The sequence below is a fragment of the Phodopus roborovskii genome, unplaced genomic scaffold, assembly GCF_943737965.1.
Source record: "Phodopus roborovskii unplaced genomic scaffold, PHOROB, whole genome shotgun sequence".
Taxonomy (NCBI): domain Eukaryota; kingdom Metazoa; phylum Chordata; class Mammalia; order Rodentia; family Cricetidae; genus Phodopus; species Phodopus roborovskii.
In genome coordinates this window covers 7,390,069-7,413,693 of record NW_026125540.1, presented here as the reverse complement: position 1 = coordinate 7,413,693, position 23,625 = coordinate 7,390,069, and the positions used below count along the sequence as shown (strand labels likewise).

At 42.8% G+C, this 23,625-nt stretch overlaps 1 protein-coding gene across 1 annotated transcript in view; it reads left to right on the top strand.

The window, feature by feature from the left end:
* Window positions 1-12,176: 12,176 nt before the first annotated feature.
* Window positions 12,177-23,625, top strand: part of Frem2 (FRAS1 related extracellular matrix 2) — a 135,803-nt gene continuing 124,354 nt past the window's right edge. Inside the window, 4 exon segments of the mRNA XM_051176925.1 lie at window positions 12,177-14,289; window positions 14,292-16,672; window positions 16,674-17,307; window positions 22,565-22,654. Coding sequence (XP_051032882.1) covers window positions 12,189-14,289; window positions 14,292-16,672; window positions 16,674-17,307; window positions 22,565-22,654 — 5,206 coding nt within the window. The 5' untranslated portion in view covers window positions 12,177-12,188.

Sequence of the window (23,625 nt, the reverse complement as noted above, 5' to 3'; positions counted from 1 at the left end):
GGTCATAGTTAGAACACTTTGTCATTAGTTCTTTTAATAACTGGATTTTCCCCTATCTGATATCACCTAGACTGCCTATGAAGCAAGTCTATATTTATAGTTGTGGCAAACCAACTATTTTCACCCATGTGAATTCAGAGATGACATCAGTAATGCTACATTAAAATAAGGAATGTCTTATGAGCTGTTCAATTGTTTCTGTTAGCTATGATAGATACCCAACTATTATACATATTCATTATTCATGTATGTGTGTGTGTGTGTGTGTGTGTGTGTGTGTGTGTGTGTGTGTGTAACCATGAAGCCTGTAAGGTTGATACCAGGAGAAACAAACTTTCAATCACAAAACTATTCCTCTACAACTAAAGGAAAAAAGGTATACTTCCCCCACTGTTACAGGCTATATTAACAAAAAGCAGTATGTTTCCAGATTTAAAAAATATAACCAGAGAAGCCCTGGATATAGTCTTCCTAAGACCCATCTTGCTTAATTGCATCTTTGTACAAATACCATCTGCCCACACAGTAAAGCTGTTCTCAAAACCAGAGCCAGGCAGACACCAACGTGCATGCATCTTGAGGAATTCGGAAGAATATGTACAAATGTGCCAAAAACAAAATTTGTTTGACTACATAATTGAAAGGGAAAAATGCTACTAACTTCTAGATTGTAGGAGGTAAAGTAATTACTTTACTCCACAATGGAAAATAATACTACAAAGACCCAGAGGAAAAGTAGCCCCTGAAGGTTGAGACATTTTGACTACTCTCTAGAGCCCCTGTAGTAATATCTTTGTAGTTCATAGTTTTATATTAAGAATAAATCAAAGGAAATGTAACAGTCTTGTGTATAATCAAATTACAGCTTTCTTTGCTTTGATCCACTATGTTAGACATGGGTGTGTACATACTTACATTAATGCAAGCTCTTTGGGAAACTTTGGGGAAAGTCTCAGGCTTGTGTCATCTTGAGTTCTATTCTGTAGCCCATGGATGGCACATGCTAGAGCCTGGCATTCTACTTCTGGTGAAGATGAGTTTCCACTGTTTCAGCTAGATGCCTTTGGGCCCCTCTTGGCTCACTATGCTGCCTAGTTTTACAAGTGCTAAGAATTCAACAATCAACTATTCAAATTACTTGTTACAGATACATTTTTTAAAATCTCCAAACAGCCTAGTTTTCCCTAGTCTCCTTGTTTCTGTAATCCCCCACCAACCCAGTGATCTATCCATCCCATCACAATGGCTTCCTAGGTACTATATTCAGCCTGCAGATCTTGAGGTCATAGCAATTTTCCTAAAACATTGCTTTTACTTTAAAAATCCCTACTGACCACTGGTTTAGTTTTTGTATGTTTGTTTTTTGTTTGTTGTTGTTTATCAGCCTATTTATCAATACTCTCCTTTGTACCACAAAAATCACCTATTCTTACACGGCTGGTGCTAACACCCAGGTTTAACCCCAGATCTGAGGCAGTTCTCTTATGTCCCTTTGGCCTTTAAGTTCTCCTGTTTTTCTTCAGTTGTCCAAAATAATCTGTTTCAAGACTTTCATTTCCTCATTCTTCCTTCCTATTTCAATTACCTTCTTCCTCACTCTAATTTCTGAGCAATCACAGCTTTCACCTAGCAACATCTATTATTTAATTACATGCTATTATTACTTCTCTCTAGCTCTTCAGCCTAATGGTTTGTTGGGGTGGGGTGGTATATCCAATTTCATAGTTAAATCCTCAAGTAGAGGGATAAAATTTTAATCATCATGTCTGAGGGTAAAATCATGAATCACAGGCATGGAAGAAATAGTTACTGGTTTTATCAACGCTACACATTGATCTTCATCTGCCCAGGCAGAAACAATGAAAAGGGAATAAAAAGTGATAGTTTCCTAAAACAAAAACAAAAAAAAAAACAAAAACAAAAAAAAAAAAACAAAAGAAAAAACAGTGTAGGTAATTTGTCAACTCCAAACTCAAACTCACACAAATTTAAATTTTTAAAGGATTTTTTTTAAAATGATGTGCTTTGTCTCCCCAGCTCCCCCCAAGTGGAGGGACTGCAGAGAAGTGATGGGTGGGACGCCTTGGCTGGTGTCCCCTTGTGTACAATGCCTGTACACTTGTATATGATTCCTTCACTATTGTAAAGATGCTGATGCACAATTGTTTTGTGTTTGTGTTAACACATTGCATTCCTGGTTCATTCCATAAAGAATGCTATAAAGCAGAAGACCGAGGCTGCAAAAACAAAGCAAACACAACAATGATGTGCTTTTGTGGGTTTACTGTTGCTACAGTCACCAAGTATTCTAGTGAAGTCTTTGTATGTTTTAAAGAAAGGAAGGAGAGAAACCTAAATGTTCTCATAAATATTGTGAAATAAGAAAGGGCCATTGCTGAGGGGACCTGGATTTAGTCCCCAGTTACCACACCACATGGCAGCTTTTGACTATCTGTAATCCCACTTCCAGGGGATCCAACGCCCTCTTCTAGCCTCCATGGATGCTGCACACATAGTGCATATGCATCATACAGTCACACTCACTTATACACATGAAATAAAAATAAGCAACTCAAGCAATTAAAAATATTGTAAAACAAATGGCTATATTTAATAGGAGAATAAACCAACAATTGGGGGAAATTAAGATTTAAAGTAAGTTCTTATTTTTCTCTTTGTTGTTCAAAAGTATTTAAAACTGTTTTTAAATTTAAATATAATACAAGAAGGTACTCTGCATACTATCAAAAGAGAAACATAAACACCAATCTAGCCACAAACCCTTTATCTACAATGGTGCACTACTTATAAGGTATGCTAGTGGAATGGTGGTAGAAAACTTGTGGGAGTAACAGATGTCTGATCTGACTTAAGGACCACTCCAAAAGTAGTCCACATTCAACACTGCTTGGGGTGACCAAGACCCTGGGCAGCGACCTAGGGCAAAATCAAATAATACTTGCCTTAAAAAGCAGAAAAGAAAAAAAAAGTAGTAATAAAATGACTCCTAATGATATTCTGCTATATTCATAGATCAGAGAAGCTTTCTTCTGCAGCAGATGGGAACAGCCAGAAATTATGCAGAGAATGAGAGATCTTGGAACACTGAGCCCTAAATGGGATGGCTCCTTCAAATCTGTCCACTCGGAGCTCAGGGATCACCACAGAAGTGGAGACAGAAAGAGCTTAAGAGGCAGAGGGGATGGAGCACATGGCACGAAGGAAGCAAGGCCCTCTGCATCAGCATGAGCAAAGCTGATATGAACTCACAGACTGAAGCGGCATGCACAGGGGGTACCACGTCTCTTATGGGTTCCACTTTAGTGTCTTTATGAGATTCCCGAGCACAGGAACAAGTGGGTCTCTGACTCTAGTGCCCTGTTTTGGACTTTTTTCCTTCTGTTGGTCTGTTTTGTCCGACTTCAAAGTAATCGTTTTTGCTTTACCTTGTTATATATTAGTTACATTTAAAATAAAATAGTGAATGGATGAAAGGAAGAATGGATGTAAACCCAGCAACCGGTTGACAAAGGAAGGGGGAGCTCTGGTTTGGTTTACAGATGGTTCTATGTGCTATGCAGGCTTCATGCCTCCTTCACAGCTTCTGAAGAAACTAGCACCTCTGGACTTGGGAGGATGTTGGCATTCTATACTGCTTGCAATGAAACAATTCAATCTCTAGGAAAAGACTGTGGCAATAGGCCTAGACTCATAGGTCTGACTGGTCCCTATTCATTTCAAGCAGATGATGTAAGAGTAGAGTGGCCTATTGTTCATATATTAAATATACTCATTAAGCAAATAAACATGCAAACTGACATTATTTTAAGAGCAAGTGCCTGACATGTTGTCAACACCTCAATGACGTTAATTCACTCTCGTGATGATGCAAAGTCTCACAGAGATACCACATGCTGCACACCTGACCCTGTGTATAAGTATGAAAATGGGTTGGCTTCTGCTTAGACAATATGAATTCAGCTCATGAACGGAGCCTCCTCAGTTCATCCTTCAAATATCTTTGATAACGTTTTAGAGGCAAATCTAAATCAGCCTCACAATTTTAAACGGTATTAATATAAATTCAATGTGGCAACTAAAGAAGTCAGAGTGCAAGCTAGCATAGTGCTTTGAGTGGGTCGCCAGGAGTCTGTGTGTCTGACTTGATCTTCTGCCTGTAGTGCTGTTGAGGCCTTGTGTCTCTTTTCTGCTTCCTGAGGTCACACTCCTGGGGAAATTTCATCCCTTCTTCTTTTTCATTTCCCAGCCATATATAACAGGCTAGGTTCCACAGAACATTCCTACCATGGCACTCTTCATTACCACAGACAGGTTCAAAAGCAATGTAGCCCAATGTTATGGACTCATACTTTCCTGAGCAAAAATAAATACCATTCTCCAGTTATTTCATCTACTTAATTTCAAGAATGACTAGCTAAATCCAGAAACCTACCAATATACTCCAATAATGATGATTCTCCTTTTGTTTGGTTGGTTTTGGTTATTTGAGACAGGGTCTCTCCCTGTAGCCCTGGCTGCCCTAGAACTAGCTTTGTAGACCAACCTGGCCTTGAACCCACACAGATCTGCCTGCCTCTGCCTCCTGAGTGTTGGGATAAAAGGTGTACACCACCACCACTCAGCACCCTCTATTTTTTACCCATGTGCTTATCTTTCCAATTTAAATAACCAGTTACAAACTAAATAAAAATTTTCTATACTGCTTCTTGAGATATTTATCATATTATACATATGCCAATGAGTCCATATAATTGAATTTCTTGTATTTCCATTATTCAGACACATTTCCTTTGTGTTTTCTTTCATCAATAATACTGTTATAACATCATTATTTATATAATACTCATTGTAACTTGGGTTACAGTGGGATAGAATTTTGAAATTGTAACATTTATTTCAAAAGAAGAAAAATATTCTCTCTCAGGGCAGTAACCAAAAGACTTTTAATAATCTATCACCTTTTCAACAGATGGTAATGGTTGGTTTGTACTGTCCATAATTTTCTTTCTTTCTATCTCTCTCTCTCTCTCTTTTTTTAACTTTAAAAATTGGTGGCTGTTTTGTTAACCACTAATAATTTAATAGGGATGTATGGAGATAACACTCTTCCTGCCATTCAATTTACTTTTGCCACTCTGAATATGTTAACCAGAAACTGGAAGCTATTTCCCCTGGTTTAATCTCTGACCCACAAAGGATGGGAGACATGGTAAGGGAGGAAATGTAGCTAGTAGAGAAGAATCCCATTATTGTGCATGTGCAGCCCTGCTTCAAATACTCTTGCGCTCTCAAGACAGAAAACATGGTGGAAGAGGTCCAAGATGTGTCCCAAGGGGCAGTTGAGAGAAGCAGCAATGTTTAGTCTGGACAGAAGATAAGAGGGTGGAGAAGTGACTGCTGGTGGGAATACCTGACAGGTTATCATGTGGAAGAGGGAGCAGAGAGAATCTCCTAGAGATGGAAATCACAAGGAGGCAGTGGGGGGCATGAACTTCCGGTGAAGTCCTGACTTCATTTATGGCTTCCGGTGAAGAGCCTGACTTCCACATGGCATGGCAGGCTTTCTGTTGTCAATAGATGTCTAGCAGCAATCCAAAGAACAACCTATTATAGCTGTCATAAGATACACTGAAGTCTGGACAGGTAGAGAGAATGAAAAGTGGACTTTAAGATTCTTCTAGAAGGTTCCCATGCTTAGGAGTTTTATGGGAGCAGTTTGGTGCCCTGGCCTGTATGAACCAAGCAGGTAAGCTTTATAGAGTGGGACTGGGAAATTCAGGAAAAAAAAAATGTTTAGGGATTAATTTTTTTTTTAAAAAAAAAGAATATTTTAGAGAAAATTTTAACTGCCAATGAAATCATTCTCAAATTTGATTCATTTGAACAATGATTTCTAAGATTAAATCTGCATTTGTTTCATATGTTCTGGTTTTATAACTCAGTTTTGAAACTATTGAATTTTCCCCCAATAGAAATATAAACTTATTTTACTCTAATATTCAAACTACATTTTAACAAGCTCCCCCATCCTGATTATTTTTATAGATCAAATTGTTTCTAACAGAAACAAATAACACTGAGAGACCTTTGCTAAATATTTGTTTTCCCTCTGGGCACTGTGGATATTTCTATTGATGCCTATGACAATAATTAGATAATAAAATTACAGTAAGATGCATGCAAAAGCGTTGCTATGCATTTTTAGAAGTTTTCGGATATAAACCCCAGTAACAGAAGAGCTTTTTTCCTTATTTGTTTGTTTGTTTGTTTGTTTGTTTTTTCTGGACTCAACCCACTGATGATCTATTGTTTGAATTCTACTTCAATCCGAGCTTTGTTTGAAAACTGCAGGTGGAGAATCTATGACTTTTAATGTCCTGGGATCACTGCTTTCAAGGAGATCTTAACAAATACACAACCAAACCATTGGGGGATATCAAACTAAGGAAAAGATGCCACCCTGAGTGTTCACTGCTGACTCAGATTCACCCAGTATTCAGAACCCACAGAAAGTACAAACTCACCACATCTCCATTACCACAGGGGTGCCTCTGGAAGCAGTAGTCTGCCCTAGGTAGGAAGCCAGTCATTCCCACATCAAAGTCTGCCTGCAGACAGGCCATCTAGGGTCTTTTCCCCAACTCAGCAGGGCTCCCTCCCTCATCTCTATTCTGGGTAAGAAAGAAGGGAGAGGATTGGACAAATGCATCTGAAAGTAGGAAATGAAAAGGCATGCTTGGGAAAAGAAAAGAAAACTATACCAGAGGTGAAGTACTGCAGAGAGGTTGGACATCCCTTGTCTAAAACCTTCAAGTATAAAATGCTGCAATAATCCAAATTGTTTAAGTGCTGAAGAATGTCACAAGCATGAAATTCCAGACCTGACCTCATGTGATGGGTCACCGTTGAAGAGCTGGGACATTAAAATTACTTCCAGTTTATGTATATAATTTGCATACAGTGGGGGGAAGAAATGTAAACAGTACAAAGTGAGTTTTGTTTTATATGTTTGCCTCATCCCCAACATACTTCATTGTATGCTTTTGCAACTATATATAAACAAAATATTCTACAATCTGAAAAACAAGTTGTCCAAATCCTAAAACACTTCTAGTCCCAGGCATTTCAGGTAAGGAAACTCAAGTATAATTAGATTGTCTCAGTGCTAATTATTTTCATTCACTTCCATTTAATCAAATTTATTTAATTTAAATTTTGACAATAATTATGCAAACTTGAAAAAAATGCCGTATTCTAGGCTAGTTTTCTCAGACATAAGTTATGAAGCCATGTGGTTTATACCCATTCTGTTATAATGAACAAGGGGTCCTGTTTGGCTCCCCTGAATGACAACCTCTTTTCACTACTTAAGAAATCTCTGTGAGGGTGCTAGAGAGATGGCTCAGCAGTTTAGAGCATTGGCTGCTTTTCCAAGATTCTGAATTCAATTCCCAGCAACCACATGGCAGCTCACAACCATCTATAATGGTGTCTGATGCCCTCTCCTAGCATACAGACATGCATGTAGATAGAGCACTCATACTCCTAAAATGCATACATAAATAAAAAGGAAAAGAAAAAGGAATTCCTATGGTAGAACTGTGTGATAAAAGAAGCCATTCTGCATTAGGAAATCGAAGGGACTAGAAGCTCACTTCTCTATGCCTACATGGCTTAGAACTTAAGTTTGGAAATCCAGTCGTGCCTGGACTTTTGAATTTGCAATCAGTTTGCTTATTGGTAACATTACAAGCCCCCAGACAGAGGGTGCAGCAGCTTCCAAATGGTTGATTCACACTGAAGCTAGACACCTGCAAGGACAAGTGACCAGCAGTGGTCACTGTGTTAGCCCCATGAAGCATCTTGCTGCTGGTTTTCTTGGCTTTTGGTTCTGTGTCTTCCTAGGGAATAAATCAATATCTAAAAATCCCTTCCTAATTTTGCCAAAGTCAGTTTCTGCTCATTGCTGCTTAGAAAACTGAAAAATCTAGTTGGCTTCCTTACAAAGATGTTGTGAACTAGATAGGTCTGGGTTAGTTTAAATATGTAGTAAAGAATAAAGTATAGACATTATTTCCTAAGTATTTGGGAAAGTACATACCTTAATGCAAACAAAGAATGTGCAAGGTGAAAACTTTCACAACAGTAATGTGATTCCAAGCACTCATAGGGAGGCTCACAACCATCCCTCCTAACACAAGCTCCATGGGCTCCCCGACCACCTCAGGCACCAGGCACATATATGCTGCATATACATTCATGCAAAACAAAACAAAACAAAACAAACAAACAAAAAAAACACTCATGCACAGAAGACAAAATAAAATTAAAATAAAAAATTAGGAGTGGGTGCAAAATAGCAGCTCACCTATAAATCTGTAGGAAAAGAACTGAAACAGAATTTAACTTTAAGGGTAGAGTTCTTTGTTTTACATCTAAGTCCTAGGTAAGGAAACAGGAGGCCACCTGCTACAACTCCCTTAGCCGGAAAGAAGGAGCCCCCTCCAGATTAATTCTGTTTGCTCTCCCTTCCTGCTTCCCTGAAACCAGTCAGTTTTATGTTTCCATGCTTTTGAAACTGCTCAAAAATAAAACTGTCCAGAACCAGCAAGCGCATAGAGCAAAGCTGTGTTCATTTGTGTTCAGTGCAGGTGGCCCTCTGTGTCCAGGGCTTCCACAGTCATCCATTCAACAAACCACTGACTGAAGTCATTCAGAAAAACCTTTGTGTTTGGGCTGAACATGTACAGATGGTCCCTATGTGTTTGTCCTCGGAACAAAATGGCACATCTATCTATACATTTGCATCATCTCTGAGGTGACTTAAATACATGGAACAATGTGCATAGGTTATCTATAAACACTACACCTGTTTTACACAGGCTTATGCACATTCACAGACTTGGTTTTTGAGGGAGGATATGGAAGCCAGTCAATCAACCATGGATATTTAAGGGCGGCCGAACATCTTCTTAAAGTGCCTCTGAGACTATTAGAGTCTCAAGATCCAATAGAAGACTATGAGAAGAGTGAAACAGACTCTATAATGAAAACTGTAATATTCAAATTTAACACCTATTGCTTTAGTGCCAGTCTTGCTTTGCATTTCTGTACTTGCTGGTGCATTTCTGGCTATCTTGCCTGCATCTTAAACACCTCCTGTACTCCAGGAAATCAGACCTTTGATGTTTAAGCTTAGGCCGGAAATCTTTCAGGGTTTCAGCAATCATTAAATGTAAATTTGTTGTTTTGAAGAGACTCTTTGTGTGAATGTTCTAAGAAGTGAAAAAAAAAAATTAAGAATTTATCCTAAGGAGTACTTTGTCTGGGTTATCCATAAGAAGGTGGTACAAGGCTTAAGAAATAAGAGCTAAAGAGCAAAGCTGAGATTCAAAAAAGTAAACATACATTTGTTAGTTTATTTTGTCACCTTTAAGATCAAGAACTCTTTCCTTGAAATAATATTTCCCTGCTTACTTCGACATTCTTTTAATGATGAGCTGCTCAACTCAACATCAAAACCAATAATAATTTCTCTCCAATGAAAATGTACTATTTTACTGTTTTTAGCAATGGTCATCAAAATAAGAAATATTTAAGCAACTCTACATTGCTAGCTATCTGATTTAAAAAAGACTAAGATTTTTAATAAAAAATATTCTCAAAGAATCATTCCATCACTTCAGTTAAGGAAAGCTAAAATTAAAAGTCACAAAAAGTCCAGTTTATTGATTTCCTTAGGCCACTTAAAAATAAACTTGGGCCTGTATTCTTAGCATGAAACAAAATATCGACACTCCCCTTCAGGCATCTGACCATACTTCAAATACTGATCTTATCACTGTTGGCAAATCAAACATTGTTGGACTTTAAAAGGAAGAAAGGAAAAAACCTGGAGTCACTGGAAACCACCAGGGGTTGAGCTGTGGCTCTCAGTAAGGCCAGCACACACACACACACACACACACACACACACACACACACACACACACACAGCACACCCTTGAGTAAGAACATTTGGCTTCAATTCGATTTCTTTTTCAATAACTAAGATTTAGAATATGACGCAGAAAGACTCTTATTCTGAATTTGACCACTTGATATCTCTCTATGTGTCTGCAAATCGAAAATGGGATATTCTCATGTCTTGGCCATTTGAGTTCCAAATGAAACCATAAGTCACCATGATAAATCATAAAATAATTAAATCAAGAGACTTGGAAATGGGCCAAGAGTCAGATGGGATTTTTCTCATGTGTTTCAACTACTGGTTGTGTCCTTTCTATTTTTTGTAACAAATTATGACATGTAAGTAGGCATTGAAGTTGAAGGCTCCCCAACAGTAAGAAGTACACAGAGTAAATTTCCTGTTTGTTTGCATAAATGTCTCATCTCTTTTTAAAAAGACTTTCAGAACTTTCCACTTCTGATTCTCAGAGACCAAAGGCCATTGGGCTTCTTGGAATATAATCTGACATTTGCCAGCAAAATCTACCAATGAAGTTAGTGTTGTGTAAATACATCAGGTAGGAGTTAAACTCCTGAGATAGAGGCGCTCAAGCTGACTACAGAAAATGCTAAAATGATGGCTATTTCTTTCTAAAACTCGACACACTTAGATATCGCATCTTTTATTTCGACTGAAATTTAAAAGGGTTCTTCACACACCCCTCTTTTCCAAATTCGGTATTTTATTGAAAAGGAATTGTTCCATTATTCCAGTTCCTTGTTTCATAGTAATTTTTTTTTGTTATTGGGAAAAATATTTCGACATAAGCAAGGTTACCCAGAAACTCACTGAAAAAGGCGCTGGATTTTGATTGTGAGGGGCTCCGGATGCGCGGCAGGGAGAACAAAACCTTTTGGGGGGGGGGGGGGGGGATCTGCACTGAGATGAAACCTGACCGACCAACACAAGGGGGCAGGAAGCACTCAGGCTTAGGACTGGGCTGGCTGAACGGAGATTTATCTGAATTCTTCGTCCTCCGGGTGTTTATCAATTCTCTCTCAGCGTGCAAAGAATTGCGATGCTGACAAGTGTGTTTAGCTTGTACTTCACCTAATTACTGCGAAGGGAATAGAGAGCGTCTGCAGTGACAGCTATCCGCCAGCAGTGGCTTGAGGACAGCCTGGGGCTACATTCTCTGGAACTTCTCTGGTAGATGACTAGAAATTCAGATCCTACTGCATTTCTCACACACTACAAATGCCCTCCCCTATTCCCCCACCCCCAAACTCTGTGAACTTAGGTTGCAAAGGAGGGTCTTGAAAAAAAAAAAAAAAACAACAAAAAAAAACCACCAATCCGCGGACCATGTCCATTGTAAAATATGGGGAAATCAGTAAAGGCCGGGGAGGGGGTGGGGGAGATGGTCCAACCCGCTCTAGCTAGCAGAGTCTGGTTTTTAATCTCCTGTCCTTCAGAAAACCCCCAGTGTATTCCCAAGCTGCTCTGGGTTCCTATTCAAACTCAGACGATAAGGTGTTTAACTTTGCTCCCTCCGCTTTGCAAGTTTCTGCGAGAAGTGGCCTTGCTGGGAGGGATTTCGATGACAGGGAAGGGAACTGAAATGGATTAATCTTGGCCCCAGACCTGAAAATCTGAGTCCATAGTACCGCATTGGGTCCTGGTTGAGCCGCAGACCCAGGTCTAGAGATATCTATTTTCCCCCAAGCAGATCCAGGCACCCACCCTCTGTTCCAACCAACCTGTTGCACTTCTCTCCTTTCAGCTCTGCGCAGTTTCCCCGCCTGAGAGCTGATTGACAGCAGTCACTACCCAACCCTGGATTCAGAGCCTCCTTCAGGGACCAGCGATTGGCCCCCTGGGAGAATTGGAGTTAGGGGGTGCAAGGGGAGGGATTTCCCTCAAAGGCTAAGGTCCCGGGACCTGGGAAGTAGGGACTGTCCTGACTGCCACATTCCCCGGACGCTCTGGAAGTGTTTAGCATCTTGAGTTGCTGCTCCAGGTCGGGACCGCGCGGCGCGCTGGGCCATCCTCCTGTTCCTGCCCCGCAACTGGGAGGACCCCGCAGGCGCCGCGCCCAGTGTTCCGCTCTTCCCAGCGGTCTCTCTGGAAGCTAGCACCCAGACTAGCTTCGCATAGTCACAGGGTGAACTGTTGCAAATCTAACGCCGGGACCCTGCATACCACAACGACTCCTGGGATGGCCACCCGAGCGCGCAGGACAGCCAAGTCCTCCGGCTTCCAGACGATACCCACACAGTCGTCCAGGCTGCTGCTGCTGTTCCTGTCACTGGTAAGCCGCGTCTCCACACAGCCCGCTGTCCCAGGAGAAGCATTTTTGTTCCCGGGTCTTTCCGGGACTTCAGTGGTCCCTGCAGAGGAAGCTATAGTGGTGGCGAACCGCGGGCTCCGGGTGCCCTTCGGTCGCGAAGTCTGGCTGGATCCAGTGCGTGACTTGGTGCTGCAGGTGCAGCCAGGGGATCGCTGCTCAGTGACTGTGCTAGATAATGACGCGCTGGCCCAGCGGCCTGGCCGCTTGAGTCCCAAGCGCTTCGCGTGCGACTATGGCCCGGGAGAGGTGCGCTACTTGCACCTGGGTGCTCGCAGCCCTTCGCGCGACCGCGTCCGGCTGCAGCTGCGCTATGATGCCCCAGGAGGGGCGATAGTCCTGCCTTTGGCCTTAGAGGTGGAAGTGGTATTCACTCAGCTGGAAGTTGTGACTCGGAACTTACCTCTGGTCGTGGAAGAACTACTAGGGACCAGCAATGCCCTGGACTCTCGGAGCTTAGAGTTTGCCTACCAGTCTGAGACTGAGGAGTGCCGCGTGGGCATCTTGTCAGGTTTGAGTGCTTTGCCTCGTTATGGAGAGCTCCTTCACTACCCACAGGTCCCAGGAGGGACCTCGGAGACCCTTTTGATGGACTGCAAAGCATTCCTGGAGCTGGGAGTGCGCTATCGTCACACAGCTCCCAGTCGCTCACCTAACAGGGACTGGCTACCTATGGTGGTAGAGCTACACTCTCGAGGGGCTCCTATGGGTAGCCCGCCTTTAAAACGTGAGCACTTCCAGGTGCTTGTGAGGATCCGCGGAGGAGCAGAGAACACTGCACCGAAGCCCAGTTTCGTGGCCATGATGATGATGGAGGTGGACCAGTTTGTACTGACCGCTCTAACACCAGACATGCTGGCAGCAGAGGATGCTGAATCCAACCCGGACCTTTTGATCTTCAACCTCACCTCTGCCTTCCAGCCTGGGCAGGGCTACTTGGTGAGCACTGATGACCGAAGCCTGCCTCTCTCCTCCTTTACACAACGGGATTTGCGCTTGCTGAAGATTGCCTACCAGCCTCCCTCTGAAGACTCTAACGAGGAGCGTCTGTTTGAACTGGAACTGGAGGTAGTGGACCCCGAAGGAGCAGCCTCAGACCCTTTTGCCTTCATGGTTGTGGTGAAGCCCATGAATACGTTGGCCCCAGTGGTCACACGAAACACTGGCCTTATTCTCTATGAAGGTCAATATCGGCCACTCACGGGTCCTGTAGGCAGTGGACCCCAGAACTTGGTCATCAGTGATGAAGACGATCTCGAAGCTGTGAGACTAGAGGTGGTAGCCGGGCTCCGGCATGGCCACCTTGTTGTTCTAGGGTCTCCCAGTAGTGACTCTGCTCCCAAGACCTTCACAGTGGCTGAGCTGGCCGCTGGCCAGGTTGTCTACCAGCATGATGACAGAGATGGCTCACTGAGTGACAACCTGGTGCTGCGCATGTCAGATGGAGAAGGCAGGCACCAGGTCCAGTTCCTGTTCCCCATCACTTTAGTGCCTTTGGATGACCAGCCACCTGTCCTGAACGCCAACACTGGGCTGACCATGGCAGAGGGCGAAACTGTGCCTGTCCCACCCACGACTCTGAGTGCAACTGATATGGATTCAGATGACTCTCAGTTGCGATTTGTACTAGAATCACCTTTCTCAACCACAGGGTACCTACTTCTCCGCCAAACTCATGCTCCCCAGGAAGAGCAGGGGCTGTGGCAGAAACGCGGGCTGTTTTATGAGCGAAGAGTGACAGAATGGCGGCAACAGGATATCACAGAAGGAAGGCTCTTCTACAGGCACTCAGGGCCCCATAGTCCTGGGCCCGTGATGGACCAATTGACATTTAGAGTCCAAGACAACCATGACCCCCCTAACCAATCTGGGATCCAAAAGTTTGTGATACGCATTCATCCTGTGGACCGCCTTCCTCCAGAACTGGGCCGTGGCTGTCCCCTTAGGATGGTGGTACAGGAATCCCAGCTCACACCACTGAGAAAAAGTGGCTGCACTACACTGATGTGGACACAGATGATAGAGAGCTACACTACACAGTGACCCAGCCCCCCATGGACACAGATGAAAACCATGCACCTGCTCCACTAGGCACTTTGGTCTTCACTGATAATCCCTCAATCATAGTGACCCATTTTACCCAAGCCCAGGTTAACCATCATAAAATTGCTTACAGGCCCCCCAATCAAGAGCTAGGAGTAGCAGCTCGAGTGGCACAGTTTCAATTCCAAGTAGAGGATCGAGCTGGGAATGTTGCTCCGGGCACCTTCACTCTTTACCTGCAGCCTGTGGATAACCAGCCTCCTGAGATTGTCAATACTGGCTTCACTATTGAGGAGAAGGGCCACCACATCCTGCAGGAGACTGAGCTGCACGTGAATGATGTTGACACCGATGTGGCCCACATCTCTTTCACTCTCACACAGGCTCCCAAGCATGGCCACATGCAAATCTCTGGCCAGACATTACATGTCGGAGGACACTTCCGTTTAGAGGACATACAGCATGGCAGAGTCTCCTATTCAAATAGCGGGGATGAATCTTTGACTGACAGCTGCTCCCTGGAGGTCAGTGATAGACACCATGTGGTGCCCATCACTCTCAGAGTGAATATTAAGCCAGTAGACCGTGAAGGTCCCAGGTCAATCCTTCCAGCTGGCACTCTGGAGTCCTATCTAGATGTCTTGGAAAATGGGGCTACTGAAGTCACTGCCAATATCATTAAGGGGACCTATCAAGATACTGATGATTTAATGTTGACTTTCCTATTGGAAAATCCACCTTTATATGGGGAAATTCTGGTCAATGGAGCTCCAGCTGAGCATTTCACTCAGAGGGACATCCTGGAGGGTTCTGTTGTCTATGTCCACACCAGTGGTGAGATTGGCCTGTTGCCTAAAGCAGACTCTTTTAACCTGAGCCTGTCAGATATGTCTCAAGAATGGAGAATTGGCAGCAGTATTATTCAAGGTGTTACTGTGTGGGTGACCATTCTACCTGTGGACAGCCAAGCCCCAGAAATTTCTGTTGGGGAGCAGTTTGTAGTGCTAGAAGGTGACAAGAGTATGATAACCCTAACCCATCTAAGTGCTGAGGACACAGACTCACTGAACGATGACCTCTTGTGCACAATAGTCATTCAGCCAACCTCAGGCTATGTGGAGAACATTTCTCCAGCACCAGGCTCAGAGAAGTCAAGAGCTGGGATTGCCATTAGTGCCTTCACTGTGAAGGATCTCAGGCAAGGACACATTAATTATGTTCAGAGTGTCCACAGGGGGGTTGAGCCTGTGGAAGACCGTTTTATATTCCGTTGTTCTGATGGCATTAACTTTTCTGAGAGACAGATTTTCCCCATTGTAATCATTCCTACCAATGATGAACAGCCAGAAATGTTCATGAGGGAATTCATGGTGATGGAAGGCATGAGTCTGGTGGTTGACACACCCATCCTCAATGCTGCAGATGCTGACATTCCCCGGGATGATTTAACTTTCACCATTACCCGGTTTCCAACTCATGGTCACATCATGAACCAGCTGATCAATGGTACAGTGTTGGTCGAAAGCTTCACCCTGGACCAGATTATAGAGAGTTCCAGCATTATTTATGAGCATGATGACTCTGAGACTCAAGAAGACAGTTTTGTGATTAAATTGACAGACGGCAAGCACTCTGTGGAGAAAATGGCCCTCATTGTGGTCATCCCTGTGGATGACGAGACCCCCAGGATGACCATCAATAATGGGCTAGAAATAGAAGTTGGGGAAACCAAAGTTATCAACAACAAAATACTAATGGCAACTGATTTAGACTCTGATGACAAATCATTGGTTTATATTATTCGTTATGGACCAGGACATGGCTTGTTACAGAGGCAAAAACCTACAGGTGTCTTTGAAAACATCACCCTAGGCATGAATTTTACCCAGGATGAAGTGGACAGAAATTTAATTCAGTATGTCCATTTTGGGCAAGAGGGCATTCGAGACCTAATTAAATTTGATGTGACAGATGGAACGAATGCCCTTATCGATCGATACTTTTATGTGTCTATTGGAAGTGTTGATATTGTCTTCCCTGATGTGATAAGTAAGGGTGTGTCCTTGAGAGAAGGTGGCAAAGTCACTCTTACAACAGACCTACTGAGTACAAGTGACTTGAATAGTCCTGATGAGAACTTAGTTTTCACTATTACCAGGGCTCCTATGAGAGGTCACTTGGAGTGCACAGATCAAAGAGGAGTGTCCATCACTTCTTTCACTCAGCTCCAATTGGCTGGTAACAAGATCTACTACATCCATACAGCTGAGGATGAGGTAAAAATGGACAGTTTTGAGTTTCAAGTCACAGATGGAGCGGAACCCTGTCTTCCGAACATTCCGGATCTCCATCAGTGATGTAGACAACAAAAAGCCAGTGGTCACCATCCACAACTTGGTGGTCAGCGAAAGTGAGAGCAAGCTGATCACTCCCTTTGAGCTCACTGTGGAAGACAGAGATACTCCTGACAGGCTCCTCAAATTCACTGTCACCCAGGTCCCCGTTCACGGGCACCTCCTATTCAACAACACTAGATCCGTCATGGTTTTTACCAAGCAAGACTTGAATGAAAACTTAATCAGCTACAAACATGATGGCACAGAGTCCACGGAAGACAGTTTCTCCTTCACGGTGACTGATGGCACCCACTCTGACTTCTATGTTTTTCCTGATACAGTATTTGAAACTAGGAGACCTCAAGTCATGAAAATCCAAGTGCTGGCTGTTGACAACAGTGTTCCCCAAATTGTGGTGAACAAAGGAGCTTCTACACTTCGTACTCTGGCCACTGGACATTTGGGGTTCATGATCACAAGCAAAGTACTGAAAGTGGAGGACAGAGACAGCCTACATTTTTCTCTCAGGTTCATTGTGACAGAAGCTCCCCAACATGGCTACCTTCTAAACCTGGGCCAAGGTAACCACAGCATCACACAGTTTACACAAGGTATGTCCTGATCCTCACTCCTTACAACCAAAGCCCATGCTAGGCTTTATTTCTTGAAAATGAACCTGTCACTAAAATTTATAAGTAGAACATCAAGATTGAGCTAAAGGGAAGAGGAAGGGAAGGAAGGAGGAAGGAGACAGGGGAGGAGAGCACATAGGTACCCAGAGCCCTGGGAAAACACCCACTTTGCTGTGGGTTGCATTGTAGAGCCCTTTGTCAGAGGGAGTATAAAGGTACTGTGACTATGGCAAGATATGCTGATAAGGCAAGGAGGAGAATTTCAGGGTTTATGGTAGAGGCTGATTTTGTGATGCTGCTTTATTTCACTAATTTTCTTGACAACCTGTTGTGTGGACTGCACATAGTCCTTGAAACATTTTAGTGACATCCAGATATGCCTGGATAAATTGCCTGGTTGTCACTATCAGTATACATTCAAACACAGAACCTTTGAATGCATATACTTTTATTTATTTATTTATTTTAGAATACTGGGTTGATACTTGCTGAGACTATTGGGAATTTTGTAACTAAAGACACTATTCATTTTTTATTTGAGAGTTTCCTATTGGTTCATGACTGCAAAACAAAGACAAAAGAGATAAATAAACCTGTTTAAAATTATATCTCGTGTAATAGGACACAGCACTAGGATACGCTCAAAAAAGGGAGCCCACAGTTAATGGTGTTCAAGGAAGCTCTCTTCATTCATTGGCCAACTAGTGATCTATCTCATTAAATTTTGGCAAATATGAAAAGAGGGCTAAGAGTCAAAGGAGGGAATTATTTCATTATTATTTTTCATTATTCTACTGCTTTTATTGTTGTTTACTATTATTTATTCTTTTTCCTTAATTATTTATTTTGTTATTTGCTACTGTTATTTTTGTTATTGTTATAGTGACTTATTTCATTGTTATTTTTCATTCATTGCTTTTCATTCATTGTTTCTTCAAAGCCTTCTCTCTCCCCTTTCCCAGGCAAAGTGTCAGACACCCCTTGCCTGAAGCACCTGCATTCCTGAGGCCCTTGAGGCAGCAGGCTCTGATGAGGTCAGAGATGGAAGGGAGGGCAGGTGACCTCTGCAGAGTGGCTCAGAGAAGGAAGGGGGGGAACCATTCAGCAGCTAGCTGGAGGTTAAGGCTCTGTTCTCAGACCCTGCCACTTTCATTACAAAGGGATTTGTGTTGCTTTCGGAAAATCTCTCAGCACCGAATGGAAACTGGATCTGCCCATGGAGGCTCTGGGGGTGGAAATGGAGTGTAACCCCAGGACATCCCAGTGGGGGTGTTCTTTTCCTGCTACAGCGTTCTGCTCTCAGACAACAAACACTTTAATAGACAAGGATGTTGTGTTGAAGCGATCTACTTTTCTGTTTGATGCTGGCAAACAGCTTCACACTCCAGCCTCTGATTCTTGGCTGAGAGCCTGCATACATCTCGGGCTTGCAGGGACAGGAAAACCCCAGTGTGAGAGTGTCATGCCAGCCCAGCAGAGTTTTCTGCAGTGTTAGGCTGATGTGTTTTCATGGAGAGGACCGGAGAAATATGGAGGGCAGAAAGCCTTACTTCTCACCCCACCATACACACGCCACACCAATGTGTTTTCACAGTAGTTTTTATTGTTTAAAAAAATGGAAGAAGATAAGCTAATGATTTCTTTTAAGTTCTACAGGCCAAATATAACAGCTCAGAAATACCTCCAAATTATTCCTTATATGGTGAACCCTAAAATTATTCTATTTTATTGTAGGCATTTTGTTTTGTTTTGTCAGAGTAACCATGATTAAATTTTATTATCCCTGTAACTGTAGTTATATTTTGTTATAAAAAATTATACTTTTAAAAGTTGCATTTTAAAGGAACTTAACCCTTCCTAATACAAAGTGAGACTCTATGGAGGAGTACTTCTGATATTTAATCACACAGCACTCATTTGAACAAGTTGAGGCTGGAGTTTGGTTCGTAGCAGTTATTTATGGAGATTAGATAAGTGTTTAAAGATGCAGAGGGCTCCTTCACAGCTGCCTGCTCCTCCTGGAGGGAAATGAGAGCAGTGTTGGGCCTGAGGACCTTATGTGCAGTCCTCTGTTTTTGGTTTTGCATTATCATGAAGAGACAACTGAAAATGAATTTTGATGGAGTTGAACACTTAGCAAAGGTGGCCAGAGAGGTTATTCTAACTGTTGATTAACTAAATGGCCCTTGGGAGACATTTAAATTTTTTTTCCCAAAGGCTTACATAAATGCATTGTCAAGAAAGGTTCACAATGTGAACAGCTTGCTCCCAGGTCTAAGCATGCCTTGACTTTCCTTTTTCTCTACAATGAGTACATAATGAGGCCACAGAGATGGCTCAGCAGTTAAAAGCACCGGCTGCTCTTGCAGAGGGCCAACTTCAGTTCCTGCACCTACACTGCAGCTCATAACTACAAGTAACTCCAGTTTCAGGGGATCAGATGCCCTCATCTGGCTTCTTGGGGTACTAGGCAAGCACACAGTGTGCCCTGGTGCATGCAGGCAAAGCACTCATGTACACAAAGTAAAAGCAAATAATGAGCATGTACTGACATTTTTGTTGAATATTTTGTTAATCGCTTTCAGAAAGGCATGAAGTCCCCCTCCATTTGTACCAGCTGCGATTACCAAGGATATTTGCTTAAAACAGAAACTTTGGAATGCCTGTGTAGATCAGTGAGATAAATACGTCAAATATAGCAATCAGAAGACATTCTAATTCTTAGATTATTGTTATAATATTTCAGCTATCTTAATTATTGTCCTCTTTGACTTAAGGGAGGTACTGTTTATGGACATTTGCAATTTGTTTTTACATGTACCTTTAGAATAACAGAATGGTTATCAAGAGTCTCCCAGAGTTATAAGGAAAGTGATAAGCTTTGAAGTGGTTATTTATTTCAATGAATTCTCTCTTAATGTTGTATTCTTTTAAAGATAACTTTGACATGTGTTGTATAGTAGAGGTTTGTTTTTCTAACTTATTTATTTTGGTTTTGGGATTTCTCTTCATGGCCCTTGCTGCCCTAGAACTCCCTTGTAGACCAGACTCCCTAGTGCCCCACCACCGACCAGCTTCTTTATTCTTATTGTCTGCAGTTTTGCCTGTGTGTATGTCTGTTTGCTGGGTGTGTGCCTGCTCCCTGTGGAGATCAGAAAAGGTCAGCAGTTCCTCTGAACAGGGATTCCAGAGGCTGTGAGTCCTCTACAAGAGCAGCCAGTGCTCTTACCTGTTGAGCCATCTCTCCAGCCCCCCTGAGCTTCGTTTTTTAATGACTTGCAGACTTTTGTTTCGACTTATTTTATGTATATGTGTTTTGCCTGCACATATGTCACCCACATTCATGCAGTGCCCAGGGAGGCCAGAAGTGAACAGCACATCATCTGTAACTGGAATTAAAATAACTACAGGTGCTGGGAACTGAACAATGGTTCTTAGCAAGGGCATCTGAGTCATCTCTCCAGTCTCCAATCATCATCAGTGATATTACTATTATTATTATTATTATTTAAGATTGGGTGAGAAGGTTTAAAAAAAGTTTTCCTCATGGCTGCAGGTGATGGTGGGTACAATAGGGATGTGGAGACAGCAGGGTTCTCACTACTCCTTTGTGATTAACAAGTAAACAGGCCAAGGAAGTACAGGGTGATGCAGTGGCTGTGCAGGGCTATGCAGGGTGATGCAGTGGCTGTGCAGTGGTTGTGCAGGGCTGTGCAGGGCTGTGCAGTGCTGTGCAGGGTAATGTAGTGGCTGTGTAGTGGTTGTGCAGGGTTGTGCAGGGCTGTGCAGGGCTGTGCAGGGCTGTGCAGGGGCTGTGCAGGGTGATGCAGTGGTTTACAGGGCTATGCAGGGTGATGTAGTGGCTGTGCAGAGCTCTGCAGGATGATGCAGTGGCTGTGCAGAGCTGTGCAGGGGCTGTGTGTGCCTCTTAGACTCAAAGATACTTGCTCCAGGTTAAGGTGGAGGCGCAGGTGAGTGGGTACAGCCACTCAGCTCTTTCATTTCAAGTTAAGACCCATGAGAGCATTTTCTGGCTATACATCATGTAAAAATGGTGAAAAAAAAAAACCTCAGAAGTGTTTAATCTTCTAGGAAAGAAGCCTGTGCGGATCAATATGAGCAATAGGAAAAACTGTGGGTCACTGAGGCAGAGCTAGAGCTAAAGTATGACAGGGGTGCAGTACATTTGGACTTGGTCCTATGAACTGTAAAGCAGACTTTCCCATTGCCAGGAATGTCTCTTTGTGAGTGTATCTTCTTTCAGCGCTATGAGGCAGGATACAGTTCACAAGTCTTGTTTCCTAAGGAAAGAGTCAGAAATCTGTGGCAAGACAAGCTGAGTCCAAATGCTCCACTCATTCAAGTCAACTTTCTCATGTTTTTCTTTTGTTTATCATCCCTGTGAACTCAACAGCACAAACCTAAAAGAGCTTTCAGAATTAGAAATACCATAAGCACACTGGAGACACGTAAATATCACATACCTGTTGACAGTGTTCTTAGCCACATCCTGACATCTTGTAACCTCAGAAACTCACTGAGTGGCACAGCTCAAAGAGATATATTTCAAGTATCACCGGACAGAATGGTATCTGTTTCATTAAATTGTATGTGTGGCATCATTAAGGAGAGGAGCTCATAAAATGGATGGATTTTTAAAATTGTGTTTTAGTAATGTCAACAGATCTATGCACGTGAATTTGGTGGACTTGGAAGCTGTGAAAGGGGCTATTCTAAGGTGCTAAGGTCTCTACTATGCATGCATTAAAGCTTTAGAGCCATCTGCTGCACCATAGCAGCTAAGAAATATCACTATCATGGGAAAGAAAACCACTGCTCCTCTCTTTGGCTTCCTGTACGACTCATTCTGCAAGGGAAGCAAAGCATGCAATTTCAAGAGGCCCAGGAAATCTGCCATGCCTCAAAATATCTTTCTTTCCACCTGTCATGGAGCCTGACACGCCATTTTTAGATAGCCACTCCTTTGGTGGGAAGGGACACCACCTTTCTATTATTGTAATCTAAGTCTGGCCCTCTATTTTTCTGTGTGCAGGGTCAGATTTCTACAGGACAGCTGGTATTAGGGGTGTAGAGATAGAGATAAAGCACTGTTCCCCCTGAAAGGGGTCTAAATATGTTTTCAGAAACATAATAATAGCCAATAGGATTTATTGTAAGCACAAGCCATCAGTTTTGAAACAGTAATTAATCACCTTGCCTTTTGGTTGTTTTTTAGCTGACATTGATGACCTGAAAATATGCTATGTCTTAAGAGAGAGAGCTAATGCCACAAGTGATATGTTCCATTTCATAGTGGAAGATGATGGTAAGTATTTCACCCTCTGGATGGTGAAACATCCAAAGCCCTTTTAATTTTATTTATTTACTTATTTTGGTTGCTGTTTGACTACATTGCTACAAGGAATCCTTATCGGGTGTTATTTTGTACTCATTTGCTTTTATGCAGAATGAATTTTGTGTCTGCTATAGAAGGTTTAGTTTCAATCTGACAGAATTCCATTCTTTAGTAGCTACAGGTAAATGTCATATTGTTTCTGTCTTGTGATTCATAAGAGGGGAGAAGGAGGGAGTGAGGAAGGGAGGAAGAGAGAGAGAAAGAGAGAGAAATCACTGTGTGAATAGGGTACCTCTGCCCAGTTATTTAGATTACTCAGGCAGCAGGACGATGCTGGAATCTAGCCATGCTCTCATCATAGCCCACACCTCCCCTAGTGGGTCTTCCCCAAATAGTATTTCCCTGGGCACTGTCTCTATTCAACCAGAACTCTGTGATAAACATGGCCTCATTGCCCCAGTATCAGGATATATACTGATCTTAGTTTGGGGGATTTTTGTGAGTTGCTCTAGCTAAAACGGTGCCTTGGCCAGGTTTGAAGAACATTGTAGAAACTGGTATGTGCCTTTCTAAGTCTCCTAGACAAGAATCTTTATTGCCACCAGCCATCCCCAGACCTGCTCAGGGACTCTTCCGCTCCTAGTGGTCCTTATTGTTCTTTTGATACAGCTAATGCCTATAAAACACAAACACGAGACTCAGCACCCACGTGGAGTTTATTGAGAGAAGGGAGAGAAAGAGGGGGTAGCTGGTGGCCAACCAAAAGCAGGAGAGAGAGAGAAAGAGCGGGGGGGGGGGCAGAGAGAGAGCAAGAGAGGGTAAAAGGGGGCAAGGGAGGGCAAGAGGGGGCAAGAGAGAAACCAGAGAGAGAGGTGCGCTTCCGCTTGTTTTAAAAAAAGGGGCTTGCGCATGCGTAACTGAGTCCTCTGGCAGCCAGGTAA